At 36.4% G+C, this 15,744-nt stretch overlaps 1 protein-coding gene across 1 annotated transcript; it reads left to right on the top strand.

The window, feature by feature from the left end:
- Window positions 1-5,097: 5,097 nt before the first annotated feature.
- On the top strand, window positions 5,098-6,110 carry LOC308500237 (L-lactate dehydrogenase A chain-like; the record flags this gene model as incomplete). The annotated part of the gene is made up of 2 exons (XM_081054525.1): window positions 5,098-5,781; window positions 6,018-6,110. 2 exons carry the CDS (start codon window positions 5,098-5,100, stop codon window positions 6,108-6,110), a joined length of 777 nt encoding a protein of 258 aa, XP_080910651.1.
- Window positions 6,111-15,744: the final 9,634 nt, after the last annotated feature.

Genomic DNA, 15,744 nt, shown 5'->3' on the forward strand with positions numbered 1-15,744 from the left:
CTTCAAGGACAAACATTGTCTCTCCTTCAAAATCGGTTTGGGGAAGATTCAGTGTATTTTCCTACAGTTTCCTGCTGGTTAACAAAACTGCAATATTTTCTTGTGGCTGTTAGGTCACCCACTCATCGTCCATCACCCACCAATCTCCCTTGTTCTCTTACAAGGTGGAGTATAGGGCTATTTCTGAATTTGTCTTTATTCTCCTGTCTGGCTCTGCCTGACTGTGTTTATCAAAATATCTAGAAATATAAAACTGGGGAAAATATACCTGCCATGCAGATACATTCAAGAGCATCCAGATTCAAGGAGGAGGAGGGCAGAGTTTTGTGTCAGGTCCCCGGTCCCACTTCTCCTCCCTGAAACTTTGGTAACATGTCCTCAGTGTTTCCAGCTCACATCTATAAGCAGCACCAAGGGAACACCTTCTTCTAAAGTTCTTGATTCCTGTAAATGTGGAAGACCAGTGTACTCGGTCATAAAACATTACATACACACTCTTGCCATAACCAAGACAGATGATAGAATGTTTCAAACTCCCAAAGTCCAGAGCAGGTTTGTGTTTGATTGATAATATATGGCTCTCCTAGATATATCTTCTTTATGAACATCAAGGGCTCAAAAATATCACACCAGGAGTGTGGTGTCTGACAGGGGCCATGGACTGGCCGTGAGGAGCCACCAGTCCCAAACATTGGCGAGCAGCTTACTCCTCAAGAGATTCAGATGCAGGACACTAAGTCACATTCCAGGCCCTCCAGCTTTTGTGAGTCAGCCAGGTAGCTACTGACTGGGAATTCTGTTGGCTGGCAAGGTCTATCTGGGACTTACAAGAAATGTGTAGTCGCCCCCACACTAACCTGTTCTAGCTGATCTCAATTTTTGAAACTGTGTTGCCCAGCATGTGGTTACGAGGCTTGCTGCCGCTTTTCTCATATCTAAACATATGTGCAAGGCAAATCTCTGCTTCCTATTGACAAACTCTCACAAATTAAACAACAGCCCCTCTCTTAGCTCTTGCTGAATTATCTTTAGACATTATGGTACAAGCACAGACCCTTACGCAGGTCCTGAAACAGGACCCTGTAAAGTCTTCATTTCTCCTCTTCCAAGAGTTGCTGTCGATATGTCCCTGAATTGTTTTAATGTCGCCTCACAGTCATCTGCCTTGCCTGGCACTACACTCCTTGAAAACTATTCTCGTTTCTGATAGCAGAAGGCTTCTATTTATGGTTCCGAAGCTAGCCTTCTGGTTTTCCCCACAGAAGGATATTTAACAGAGGATGCCTCCTCTCAGTTGCTTTTAGATATTAATTGATTAATGAGTAATTAATTATAAGGAAAACTCCGTATCTTTCCACTGGAGAACTGTCAGAATGTTAGTTTTCAGGATTAAATTTAGAGACTCAAATTCTATTCCTGACACTTACTAGCCGAGTGATTTCTGACCAGCACTTAGGCTTTCTGAACCTCAGTTTACTCTTCAGAAAATGAAAGTGCTAGCTGATCAGGGAAGATATACAGTCTTTATCACGTGTGTCATTTCTGTTTGAATAATACTGGCTATCCATAGTGCTGTATTCAGAAAGATTTGATAGTCAGGTTCAGGCCCCGTGGGAAGGAAGGTTGTGAGATGGAAAGGGTCAGCATCTGAGCTATGTATTTGCATGTGCTGGACTAGATGATTTCTAAATCCATCTTCACAGCAAAAACATGGCAGTAAAGATTTCTTCCATACCTGATAGGAAGCCACTGGTCCACTGGTCATCTGTAAATGGGCCTGTCGCTGGAGGCTCATGGGATGTCCAAGAGAGGGCTCAACCCCGAGCCTCAGTGACTGGGTTCTTGTCTCTGCGCAAGAAACCATTGAAGAGTGAGACAGATGCTGGAAAGCGAAAGTTTTATTGAAAATGAAGGTACACACTTGAGAGGAGAGTGTAGGCAAACTCACAGGACGAGTGCCACCAAAGAAGTCACAATCAGGGGTGTTCATCCCTCCCCGGGCAGGAATTGGTGATGTCCCATTGTCGTGGTTCATTCATCTCCTCCCCCTGGGCAGGGCCCTCATAGCCTGCTTTCTCTTCCTTATTTGGTTTCTCCGGAACTATCATGGCATCAGATGCATGATGGGAGTCACAGTAACTACAATGCAAATGACATTATAATGACATTATCATTAGCTAAAGGTCAGATCCGTCTGGTAGGGATTGGCCTAGCTGGAAGAAACTGGTTCTTGTTTTTCTCCAGCTGCGGGTACTGGATCCAGTCACTTTGTTACTTATGTAACCTGTGAAGCACCTCCTCACATTGCACCCTGGAGGGGGTTGTCAATTTCCTAGGCTACATATCCTACCTCAGGCCTGTTAACCAAAAAGCTATTTTGAACGTATTAGTCCAGAGAACATAGAAATTCTAGTCAAGGGTTCTAGATAATGCAGTGAGTGCTATCTTAGTCATTGTATAATTCCTTTTGGTAAGGTTTATACTCTTGTCAATACCTATGGAGTAGAATCATATCAATTCTCCAAAGGTAAACATATCCACGTCACAACTATAGTATTTGGCATGTTAGAAATGGTTATGAATTTTCTCAATAAACTGTTTCTCTTAATCACTATTTAAATACACAAATTACACTTTTATACTTTGAAATATGGGAATCAATATCTGTAAAAGAATTGTGTGTATGTTTGAAATACATTTATTCTTCCGTATTTATAGCAAAATAATATCTAAGCCCAAAATGAACACTTTTTAATTTTTGCATTTTTATTTTTTCTGTAAGTAAAACATATGTACAATATGTGAAATATTTTACCCTAGGCTGTAAAGGGGAAGGGTGTAACTAACATTTCCTTTTCAGTCTGAAAATTTACAGGAATGCACTAGCACATCTGTATGGAATTAGCAGAGCTGATTCTATAGATTCATGTGACCCTCCAGTTCTAGTTTCTGTGCTTCTGAGATCAACTTTTTTTCTTTTTCCTTTTAATAAAAATATGACTTGTCTATTATGGGTAATATAATTAAACCAGGATAATGCAAACTTGTTTAAATATAAGCTCCAAACCATCAAGTTGCTTCATATGTTTGCATTCACTTGTAAAATATGATCTCCTGAGATATCTTTCGTTGGGCTAAACACCAAAACAAGCAAATGATTCCGGAAAATAAAAAGACAGCATTCTGGGATTTTGAAGTTGACAAATTAAGCATTTCTAAGTAATAAAATGATTTCTTTTTGGAATCTTCTTTTGTTATTTAACTTATGGACTCTATGTGGTCCAAGCTTACATTTCACAAAAGTATAAATATATTTAAGACAGATTACATTTACTTCATTAATCATCTATTGGACATTCAGTCCGAAACTGTAGGTCTTTTTTATGTGGCTCCACTGAGAAATCACTCATGGTGTTAATATTTTTGACTCCTAAGAGCTTGTTTACCTCAATTTTTCACGTTTTAAAAAAATTACAGTTCCAATTTATTAGAGCATCTTCTATATTTGTCTACATAAGCCACTGAAAAGATTAATTCAACTTAGGAAACAAAATACAGTGCATAGTATCAGAAGCCTTGACAAACAACAGTGGATTTTTTTTTTTTTTTTAGCAACAAGCCATTGGTCCAAAATGACAGGTGATTTTGTTCATCAATTTAAAAAATATGATTATATAAACATGCATATAAGAAGCAATCTGCAAGCAAATGCTAACTAATTTCAGTTCTACGGGAGAGTCTTATGTCTAAGTCTTTCAGGTAGTTAGTAAATATGTACTAGATATGTACTAGTAAGTAAATATGTAGCCAGTAATGATAGTGCAGAGTAAATATATTTTTAAAAGCATTTTACTTGGAGGAAAAAAGAAAAGTTATATTCTTGGTAAAGTGACATACGCAGAAGTTTAGAGATAGTGTGACTGTAAAGATCCATGTCAGTGATCAAGGATGGTGATAATGACTATGATTGGACAATAGTATGTAGAACTAGAGAGAAATCGCATTTATTTCACAGGAGTAGAAAATCCAAGCCAAGGGAAAGATCAAATATGAGATGGGGCAGTTTGTATCTTGGAATGCACTCTTAGAAGTTTGGATTTTATTTTAGAAGCTGTGCAGGAGGAGAATATTGTGTTTGAGGTGAGAGCAAGGAAGATGATTTACTCAATCTGGTTCTATATAAAAAATATATATCTAATAAAGAGATTTACTATGGCATGAGAGTTGCTGAGAAGGTTAAGTAGAATATTCAGTTGGAGTAGGAGTGAGTTTGAAACAAGGTCATAAAAATGGAGAGTTGAGAAACTGGAAACTCTGCAAAGCAAAATTTAGGCTGGAGGGAGAAAAAGCAGAGAAGCACAAAGGTTGTGGTTCTAGAGAAATCAATAATGGCCTGTTTTTACATCAATCCCAAGGTCTTCATAAAAAAATCATTACATGAAAGAAGGTCAAAATGCTTCAAGACCATGTTTAAAATGAGAAACAAAAACTCATAGACACAGACAATAGTTTAGTGGTTACCAGAGGGTAAGAGGGGTCGGGGGTGGGAGATGAGGGTAAGGGGGATCAATTATATGGTGATGGAAGGAGAACTGACTCTGGGTGATGAACACATAATGGGTTTATAGATGATGTAATACAGAATTGTACACCTGAAATCTATGTAATTTCACTAGCAATTGTCATCCCAATAAATTTTAAAAAAATGAAAAAACAAAAACAAAAACCCTAGTGAATAGTAAATGTAGCCAGGTCTATGTTATTCTTTTGAAACACTAAGAGAATTAAACTTTAAAAATTCTTCAGTAAAACTTTAAAAATGTCAATTTAGTGATAAAGTCACTAAAAGGTATTGATACAAATATAATGAAAAATATTGGGAAAAAGTATACTTGCTTTATATACTTGGAAAGGGATTTAAAGCAGAATTTAGAGAAATAAGTGCCTAAAGAATGAACATCCCTGCCATTTAAGGCCCCTCCTTACAGGGCTCGGAGTACTGGAGCAGCTGCTGCCAAATCAGTATCCAATGCCGGGCGCCACTGGCGCCCACGCGCCTGCCGTGCACTCCCTATTCATTTTGGTTCTAAGTCTAGTATGGCAGTTCTCAAGGATCACCTGATTGTGAATCTTCTTAAGGAAGCACAGAGCCCCCAGAATAAGATTGCAGTCATTGGGGGTGCTGTTCGCTTGGCCTGTGCCATCAGTATCTTAATGAAGGACTTGGAGATGAATTTGCTCTTGCTGACCTCCATGGAAGACAACTTAAAGGGAGAGATGATGGATCTCCAACATGGCAATCTTGTCCTTAGAACACCAAAGATTGTCTCTGGCAAAGACAATCATGTGATTGCAAACTCCAAGCTGGTTATTATCACAGCTTGGGCAAGTCAACAAGAGGGAGAAAGCTGTTTTAATTTGGTCCAGCATAACGTGAACATCTTTAAATTCATCATTTCTAATGTTGTAAAATACAGCCCCAATTGCAAATCGCTTGTTGTTTCCAATTCAGTGGATATCTTGACCTATGTGACATGGAAGATAAACGGCTTTCCCCAAAACCGTGTTATCGAAAGTGGTTGCAATCTGGATTCCACTGGGTTCTGTTACCTAATGGGGAAAAGGCTGGGAGTTCACCCATTAAACAGTCATGGGTGGGTCCTTGCGGAGCATGGAGACTCCAGTGTGCCTGTATGGAGTGGAGTGAATGTTGCTGTTATCTCCCTGAAGACTCTGCGCCCTGATTTAGGTACTGATGCCGATAAGGAAGAGTGGAAAGAAGTTCACAGACCCGTAATTGACAGTGCTCATGAGGTGATCAAACGGAAAGGCTGCACATCCTGGGCCATTGAATTGTTTGTGGCAGATTTGGCAGGAAGTATAATGAAGACTCTTCCGTTTTCCACCATGATTTAGGTGACGTCTTCCTTAGTGTTCCTTGTATCTTGGGACAGAATGCAATTTCAGATGCTGTGAAGGTGGCTGACACCTGAGGATGAGGCCTGATTGAAGAAGAGTGCAGATCCACTTTGGGGGATCGAAAAAGAGCTGCAGTTTTAAAGTCTTCTAATATCATACCACTTCACTGTTTAGGGCTCAACAGGATTTGAGTTGGAGGTTGTGCATATTGTTCTGTTTATCTGATCCATGACTAAAGCAGTAATATTGAGACAGCCTAGGAAAAATATCAATTTTCTCAAGTTAGAAATAGAAATGGTTCATAAAACCCTGCAGCTATATCCTGGTACTGAATGGTACTTACCTTGAGTAGTCCTAAACTGCTTAGTGTGAAATAGTTCCATCTCCTCAACAGCACCACCACTCACACTGTTGCATACACTACAGTTGCCCTTCAAACTAGATGTGTGTTTACTGTGTTATATAACTTCTGGTTCTTTTAACCAACGTGCTTCGTCCAACGATTTTTTTCTCTAATCAATCGCATACTAGGATCCAATGTATAAAACCCAACATTGCATGTCTTGTGTATAACTGTTCTAAAGGATCTTATTTTGTGTACTATATGTATCAGAGTAGTGTACATTGGCATATAACGTAAAAAGAAAAGTCTACATATAAATAATGCAGCCAACTATACAAGTGTCATACAAAATAAAACACCAAATAAACCTTGAACAGTGGGGGGAAAAAAGAATGAACATCCTTTAACATAGTAGCTTAAATTTCTCTTCATATGAGCAGGGAGCCATTCTATATTTCAACAGGAAAATCTTATTTATAAAGGGCTTCCTCATCCAAGAATTTTAAATGTACTATTGCAATTGGCTTCAAAAACTGACTCCATAAATTGCCTAATATAGTTTAAAGATGGGAAATTTGAAACTGCAGGACTTTACTTTCACAAGAAACTTTCACTATTCCAGAGGGATGAAGGGGAGGGGGACAGAAATAAAAGAAAATGGGAGTGTGTAAAAGAAATTCAAATAAATCCATAATAAATTTAAAATTTAAGAAAAATATAATGATGTAAGTCTCTTAGCAACTTAATATCACTTTCATCTATTTTAGCTTTTCCTAAGGAAATACTCTTTATTGTATCAGAGAAATTCCTCTGGATGATGGGGGGGGAAGCAAAAGCTCACCTATTTATTTGTTCTATTTAAGTAGATAATGGAGTTCTTATTGACTATATTTACATTGTTTGAGGAAAAAAATAATTTCCTGCATGTTGTACCAACATAATAGCCAAAAACTGATATTAAAAAATAAAAATAATATAAAAATTACGGTAGTATTTTAAAGTTTTCTGGAAGATAAAAGGTTTAGGTTCTTTAAATAAATTAGATGACTTTAGAAAGTGGAAAATATGCATTTTCAAGATGAGTATTTCAGTGATAGAAAAGTCAAAGCCGTAGTATATGCCAATATTATAGAAGATCTATGTGTCACTAAAAATCTTATTCTTGTTTGTACTGAATATAGGAAGAGTCTCAATAGAGGTTTCATGTGATCCCTTTAAAAGTTTTAAAAATAAAAATCCAACAGATAAATATTTAGAGAGTAATAACAATGACTATATTTAGATTTAAAGCAATGATTCAAAGGATTTTTCAATATTAGAAAATCTCTTCATATAATATTTATCAAATAGATAAAATTTAAAAGGTTATGTCTTTTAATTGAACAATCATGACTTATTTTTAAATACTTATTTTAAGTACTCATTAAAAGATAAAATACATTTTGAACATAATAAAGAGTATCAGCCAATTAAAAAATTTTATTTAATGGTGAAATAACAGAACTAATCATATTAAACTTTTAATTTTTCATTGGCATAATTAAATAAATAACAAAACTATGATACCTGCTATATATTGTTCTAGAGAGTAGTACCATTTTAAAAATACATGAAAAAATAAATATTTACTTTTTATAAATAAAAGCACAGAACACTGATTTTTTTTGGCAATACCAACAAAAACTGAAAGTAAAAGTTGTTCAACAATGCTAGGCTTTTTAATAAATAAGATTTAGAATATTATTTATAAATAAGTAATTATTGTATTTAATAAACACAAATTGATAATATTCGTGCATAGCAAATTGAAAATAGTTTTAGAACTTGTTTGCACAATAACAACAAAACTAAAACTACCTGGCAAAAATTTTGTTAGGAAATATATGTGAAAGATGTTATGAAACTTTTATGAGCAATAAAGAATAACAACTTAAATGGAGACATAGCTCTCATTCCTGTATGGGAAGAATAAAGTTTATAAAGACGCTAATTCTTCCAAAATTAGTTACTGAATTAATGCAATTTCTATAGAAGTCAGTGCAATTCTCAGGTTCATCTAGAATGATAACGTGAGTACAATGGATGTGTATTCTTTGGAGTCACCTAGCATTCATTTCCTCCTTGTTTTCTTGGTTCACTTCTTCCACAAAGGTCCTGTGTGCTACAAGGGAAGCTCACTTCACCCAGGTGAATGGTGGCCCAAGATTGGCTTAAACCAATCAGCTACTCTCATTTGCTTATCAGAGATTGTTTCAAGAAAGGTCCTATGATCTAATTCAGAAGGATGTATATTTTACTAGAAGCTTCAGAGGAAAAAAAGCCCTTGTTCTCGCTTAGATGTTACATGGGATTATAAAGTACTATGAATCATTAAGAAGGGTGGTGTATCTAATAATTAGTACTGGGCATTCAGCTTACAAATGTCAGGAAATACAAGAAAATCAAAACAAATATCAAATTTCTATTTAGGGGAGTGTTTTCTAAGTTATGAAATCTGTGGTAGAAAAAAATGTAACTGACAGATTAAAAAAACTTTTGTAAATGTAAAAGAAACTGTAATTAAAGAGTGGAAGATAATTGTTGAACAGGGTAAATATTTTCAATAAATACTGAACAAGGAAAATATTTTCAGTAAATACTGAACAAGGAAAGAGATTATCATTAATGTATATGCATATATAACTTTTTTATAGGAAGACCAAGAATAAGAATTTGCTCTTATCCCTCCCAGGACTGAAAATACATAAAAACAATCAAAGAGAGGCAGACAAAATGAAGAAACAAAGAAATATTTCCCAAATGAAAGAACGGGAAAAAATTCCAGGAAAAAAACTAAATAAAATGGAGGCAAGAAACCAACCAGAGACAGAATTCAAAACACTGATTATAGGGATGCTCAAAGATCTTAGTGATAACTTCACCAGAGAGATAGCAAGCATGAAAAAGGACATATAAAACATAAAAAAGAACCAGTCAGAAATAAAAAATACAATAACTGAAATGAAGAATAGACTAGAAGGAGTCAACAGCATATTAGATGAAGCAAAGGATGAAATCAGTAATTTAAAAGACAAAGTAGTAGAAAACACCCAGTCAGGACATTAAAAAGTAAAAAACCATCTTTAAATGAAGATAGCCTAAAGGACCTCTGTGACAACATCAGGAGGAATAACATTTGCATCATAGGAGTACCAGAAGAAGAGAGGGAAGAAGGAATCAAGAACCTGTTTGAAGAAATTATGACTGACAACTTCCCTACCCTGGAGAAGGAAATAGACATACTGCAGTGCTATTTACAATAGCCAAGATATCAAAGCAACAAAACTGCCCATCAATAGACAATTAGATAAAGAGGAAGTGGTACATATATACAATGGAATATTACTTTGGCGTAAAAAATAATGAAATCTTGTCATTTACAACAATGTAGATGGACTTAGAGGGTATTATGCTACGTGAAATAAGTCAGATTAAGAAAGACAAATGCCATATGATCTCACTCATATGCAGAATCTTAAGATCAAAATAAATGAACAAATAAACAAAAAAGGACACATGTTCACAGAAATGAATTCAACAGGGATGCCTGTGGTTCTAATTGCTTACTGTGATTATAAACAAAGTTATAGACTCCCAGTGGTGATACTCACTAAACACAGTTTGAGATGCCATAAATTCTTTGGTATAATATACAAGAAAGAATTTAGACTTTGAGATATAAGACTGCTAAAGAGTATTTATCAAGCATGTCCTACACAACACATACTATACCCTCTAAAACACCCCTGAAAGCACTCCTTTTACCAAAGACTTGTGTCCTGTTTGATGAGAAAAGCAACAACACCTAACGAATGAAGAAATGGTAAATTTGTGAATCAATATTCAAATGCCATCTTTATTGCTATATAGTAAGTGTGTCAGAGTCAGGGTTCCACAATATAGAAACAGAGCCAGGAGGATATATATCGAGATTTATTATGAAGAATTGGCTTATGTAATTGTAGGGTCTGGCTAGTGAAGTCTGAAATCCATAGGGCAAGGTGTCAGGAAGGGTAGGCTGGAAATTCTTGGGCAGAAGTTGAAGATGAATGCCACAGGTGAAATTTCTTCTTTCTCGTGGAAACCTCGGTTCTGCTCTTCAGGCCTTTCAATTGATTGTATTATATTAAGCCCAACCAGATTATCAAGATAATCTTTACTTAAGGTAAATTGATTATAGATTTTTTTTAAAAAAATAAGTTTATTGGGGTGACAATTGTTAGTAAAGTTACATAGATTTTAGGTGTACAGTTCTGTAATACATTATCTATATCTCACATTGTGTGTTCACCACTCAGAGTCAATTCTCTTTCCATCACCATATATTAGACCTCATTTACCCTTTTCTAGAGACCCCTCCCCCTTTACCCTCTGGTCACTCCTAAACTATTGTCTATGTCTGTGCGTTTTTGTTCCTTCATTTGTTTGTCTTGTTCTTTTGTTGTTTTCAGTTTTATATAATCACATATCAGTAAAATCCTATGGTTCCCTGCTTTTTCTGTCTGACTTATTTCGCTTAGCATTATACTCTCAAGATCCATCCATCTTGTCACAAATGGTACTATTTCATCTTTTCTTACTGCCGAATAGTATTCCACTGTTTATATCTACTACAACTTCTTTATCCATTCATCTATCAAAGGACATTTTGGTTGTTTCTATGTCTTGGCCACCTTAAATAAAGCTGCAATGAACATTGGAGCACACAAGTCTTTATGGATAAATGTTTTCAGAATTTTGGGGTAGATACACCAGAGAGAGATTGCTGGGTCATATGGTAATTCTACTCATAATTTTTTGAGGAACCTCCACACTGCCTTCCATAGCGGAAGCACCAAACTTTATTCCCACCAACAGTGTATGAGGGTTCCTTTTTCTCCACAGCCTCTCCAACACTTGTTACTATTTGTCTTGTGGATGATAGCCATTCTAACTGGGGTGAGGTGATATCTCGTGGTTTTTATTTGCATTTATTTGATGATTGGTGATGTTGAACATTTTTTCATATGTCTATTTGCCATTTGTATGTCCTCTTTGGAGAAATGTCTCTTCAGGTCCTCTGCCCATTTTTCAATTGGATTGTTTGTTGTTGTTTTTTTGTGTTCTTGAGTTGTATGAGTTCCTTGTATATTTTGGATATTAGCTTCTTATCGGAGGCGTTGTTTGCAAAAATCTTCTCCCATTCAGTTGGTTGCCTCTTTATTTTATTGATGGTTTCTTTTGCTGTGCAGAAGCTTTTAAGCTTCATATAGTCCCATTCATTTATTTTAGCTTTTACTTCCCTTGCCTTTGGAGTCAACTTCATAAAATGCTCTTTGAACCCAAGGTCCATAAGTTTGGTACCTATGTTTTCTTCTATGCACTTTATTGTTTCAGATCTTATGCTTAGATTTTTGATCCATTTTAAATTAATTTGGTTGATGGTGACAGATAGCAGTCCAGTTTCATTCTTTTGCACGTGGCTATCCAATTCTCCTAGCACCATTTATTGAAGAGGTTATTTATTTGGGATTTTTCTTGTTTCTTGAGATAGGCCTGTAATGATATAAATTTCCCTCTTAAAACTGTTTTCGCTGCATCCCCAAAATTTTGGTGGATGTATTTTCTTTCTCATTTGTTTCTAGGTATCTTTTGATCTCTCCTCTAATTTCATCTTTGACCTGGTCGTTCTTTAAAAGTATGTTGTTTAATCTCCATGTATTTGTGGTTTTTCCTGCTTTTTTTTTGCAGTTGATATCCAATTTCAAAGCCTTGTGATCAGAGAATATGCTTCGTATGATTTCAATCTTCTTAAATTTGCTGAGGCTAGTTTTATGTCCAAGTACATTGTCTGTCCTTGAGAATATTCCATGTACACTAGAAAAAAATGTATAGTCTGATGTTCTAGGATGAAGTGCTCTATAAATGTCAATTATGTTCATTTCATCTAATGTGTCATTTAGGGCTGCTATTTATTTATTTTCTGTTTGGATGATCTATCCATAGCTGTCAATGATGTATTTAGGTCCCATACTATAATTGTGTTTTGGTCAATTTCTCCCTTTAGTTCTGTTAGTAGTTGCTTGGTATATTTTGGTGCTACCTGATTGGGGGCATAAATGTTGATGACTGTTATATCTTCTTGTTGTATAGTCCCCTTTATCATTATGAAATGTCCATCTTTGTCTCTTGTTACCTTTTTTCTCCTGAAGTCTGTTTCATCTGATATCAGTATGGATACTCCTGATTTTGTTTGGATACCATTTGCTGGGAGTGTCAGTTTCTATCCTTTCACTTTGAGTCTATGTTTGTCCTTGTAGCTGAGATGTGTCTCTTAAAGCCGGTATATGGTTGGGTTTAGTTTTTCGATCCAATCTGCTGCTCTGTGCCTTTTTATTGGTGAGTTCAGTCCATTTACATTTAGGGTGATTATTGATATGTGTGGATTTCCTATCATTCCATCTTTGGTTTTCTGGTAAGACTGTGTCTCCATTGTTTCTTAGTCGTTTTGTTGTTGTCTATTATTTCTGTGTTGTGGTACTCTATGATTTTTCCCTCTGTTTCTTCTTTTATTATGTTATATATTTCAGTTCTGGATTTCTTTTTGAGTGGTTACCATTAAGTTTATGTAAAAGAAAGTTTCATATTTGGAGTATTCCATTTTATTCAGCATACTTACTTTCTCCATTCCCACATTCTGGTTCAGGCCTTACTCTCCCCCCTTTTATTTTTTGGTTGCCACAAATTATCCCTATTTATGCTGGTCGAATAGCCTCCTTCAGTATTTCTTGTAATGCAGGTCATGTGTTAGAAAATTCCCTCAGCTTCTGTATGTCTGGAAAGGTCTTTATTCCTCCTTCATATCTAAAGCATATCTTTGCTGGATATATTATTTTTCACTCATAATTTCTCTCTTTCAATAGTTTGAATATTTGATTCCACTCCTTCCTGGCTTGTAGAGTTTCTGCTGAAAAATCTGATGATAATCTAATGGGCTTTCCTTTGTAGGTTACTGTCTTCTTTTCCCTGGCTGCCTTGAGGAGTCTTTCTTTGTCATTAATTTTTGACGGCTTCAATACAGTGTGCTTTGAAGAAGGCCTGTTGGGGTTGAGGTAATTAGGTTTTTCTATTTGCTTCTTGGAATCGAGGATCCAGTTTTTTCCACAAGGTTGGGAAATTCTCATCAAATATTTGTTTCTGGAGACATTAGTATATGTCCCCATATACTCTCTGTTCCCTTCTCTCTTTCTTCTCCTTCTGGTATGCCCATTATTGCTCTTTCTAATGGAGTCAGAAAGTTCTTGTAGAGTTCTTTCATTTTTTTAAGTCTCAAGTCTCTTTCTTCTTCCATCTGTGTCATTTCCAGATTTCCACCTTCAATGTCACTGATTCTTTCCTCCATCTGGTCAACTCTACTACTTAAGCTGGCTATTTCATTCTTCATTTCTTTTATTGAGTTCTTACTCTCCAGAAATTCTATTTGGTTCTTTTTTAAAATTTCAATCTCTTTGGTGAAATGTTCATTTTGTTCTTTGATTGTGTTTCTGAGTTCATTAAACTGCCTGTCTGTGTTTTCTTGAATATCGTTGAGTTTTTTAAGAACTGCAATCTTGCATTCTCTATTATTTGTCACACGTTTCTATGTCTTTAAGTTCATTTTCTGGAGACTTTTCATTTTCTTTCTGAGTTGTCTTGTTACCTTGGTTATTCATGGTAACTAATGATTTATTATTTCTCTTCCTAGACATCTATAAGAGTGGGTTCTGCAACAGGTTGATAGAAAGAGGTCTTTCTTTTGTTTTCCAGTAGGTGTTGGTAGGATGTTTTATTTTCTCTCCGACTGCAGCTTGTTATTCTCTCTCACACTGTAGTGTTATGTTTCCTCTGCACTATTCCGTCTTCTCACACAATGGGGGCATTACCTGGAAGGTAGGCTTGATTCTGAGAACAGTTCATCTGGGTCATAGGGAGCCGCCACCATGGGGGGTTGTGGATAGCCTCTGAAGTTCCAAAGCTTTTCCTGTACCAGTTTCAGAGCCCATGTGTTTCAGTAGCTCTGTTTACTCCTGCAGGGATCCTCCCAGATAGTTGGGGACATGGGTGGGGTGGGTTGCGAGAGGTGGCCCAGAGCAATGGTGGTGACCACCACCACAACCAGTCCTGCTTCCATGGCTCCCTTCCCTTTTCTGGAACTAGTCGGGCTGCAAGTCCATGTTTGTGGACCACAGTTCTCAGAACTGCAAATATTCTGTTCTTTTGATCTGACACTGCTACTGTTCTGCTTCTAGCACTGGGCAGGTGGGGGCTGGATGAGTAGTGGAAGGATAGGGATGGGGCAGCTATGCTCAGTGCCTAAGGCTTCCATGCTATGCTTGGCAGTGAGGGCTTAAACTACTATTTTCAGCCTTCTTCCCTCAGTCTTTGTTCTGAGGTCTCTGCCGTGAGCTTTGGGTTCAGCCGTGTTATATGCTATTCCCTCAGCCCTGTCTGAGTTCATCCCTATCCCACAGCTGCAGTAGTTCTGGAATGTAACCAGCTCAGAGCACTGAGCTAGGTTTGCGTCATGCACCCATGTGGCGCCGTCTCTGCACTTCTCCCTTCCCTCTTCCCCTGCTTGTGCAATTTGCCCACCTTTAGATGATTTCAGTAGTGCGCCTCTTAGTCTTGCCTGTCTGCCGTGCAGGGAGTCCTTTGTGGAGTTATAGTTGTTCAATTTCTTGTAAATTCCAGGGGTGATTTCAAGAGGCTCACCTCACACCGCCATTTTTATGACGTCTCGATTATAGATATTAATTAAGTCTATGAAATACCTTCACAACAACATCTGGATTAGTGTTTGATTGAATAACTGAGTACCATAGCTTTGCCAAATTCACACATGAAACTTACCATCATGTTGAGTAAGAAATAAGTGGAAAATAAAATTAGCAATTCTATTCTCAGTAGGCTCAAAAAATCATTAAATACATAGGATAAATTTAATAAAATATGTTCAAGACCTCTACATGAAAAATTATATTCCTAAGAGAAATGAAGACCTATATAAAAAGATGTTTCATGCCCATAAATTGTTAGACTCACTAAAGACTAAATATTGATGAAATTCTATTCTCCTAAACTTGATCTACAAATCAATGCAATCACAGTCTAAATCCAAACAGAACTTTCTGTAGAATTGACAAACTAATATTAAAATTTAAATAAAATACAACAGATCTAGAGTATCCAAAAACAATTTTGAAAGTGAACAAAGTTAGGGAACTCTAATTGCTTTCAAGACTTACTATACTCGTATGGCTACAGTAATCAAGACAATGTGGTATTGATTTTTGACAAAGTTGTCAGAGCCTCTCAATGGAGTAATGAAAGTGTTTTCAGTGACCAGTGCTAGAACTATCTATATGAAAGCAAAAATGAGCCCTGACTCATTTATTATATCGTACACAAAACTAACTTGAAATGCA

Source organism: Rhinolophus hipposideros (genome assembly GCF_964194185.1).
Source record: "Rhinolophus hipposideros genome assembly, chromosome: 7".
In the NCBI taxonomy this organism is placed as follows: domain Eukaryota; kingdom Metazoa; phylum Chordata; class Mammalia; order Chiroptera; family Rhinolophidae; genus Rhinolophus; species Rhinolophus hipposideros.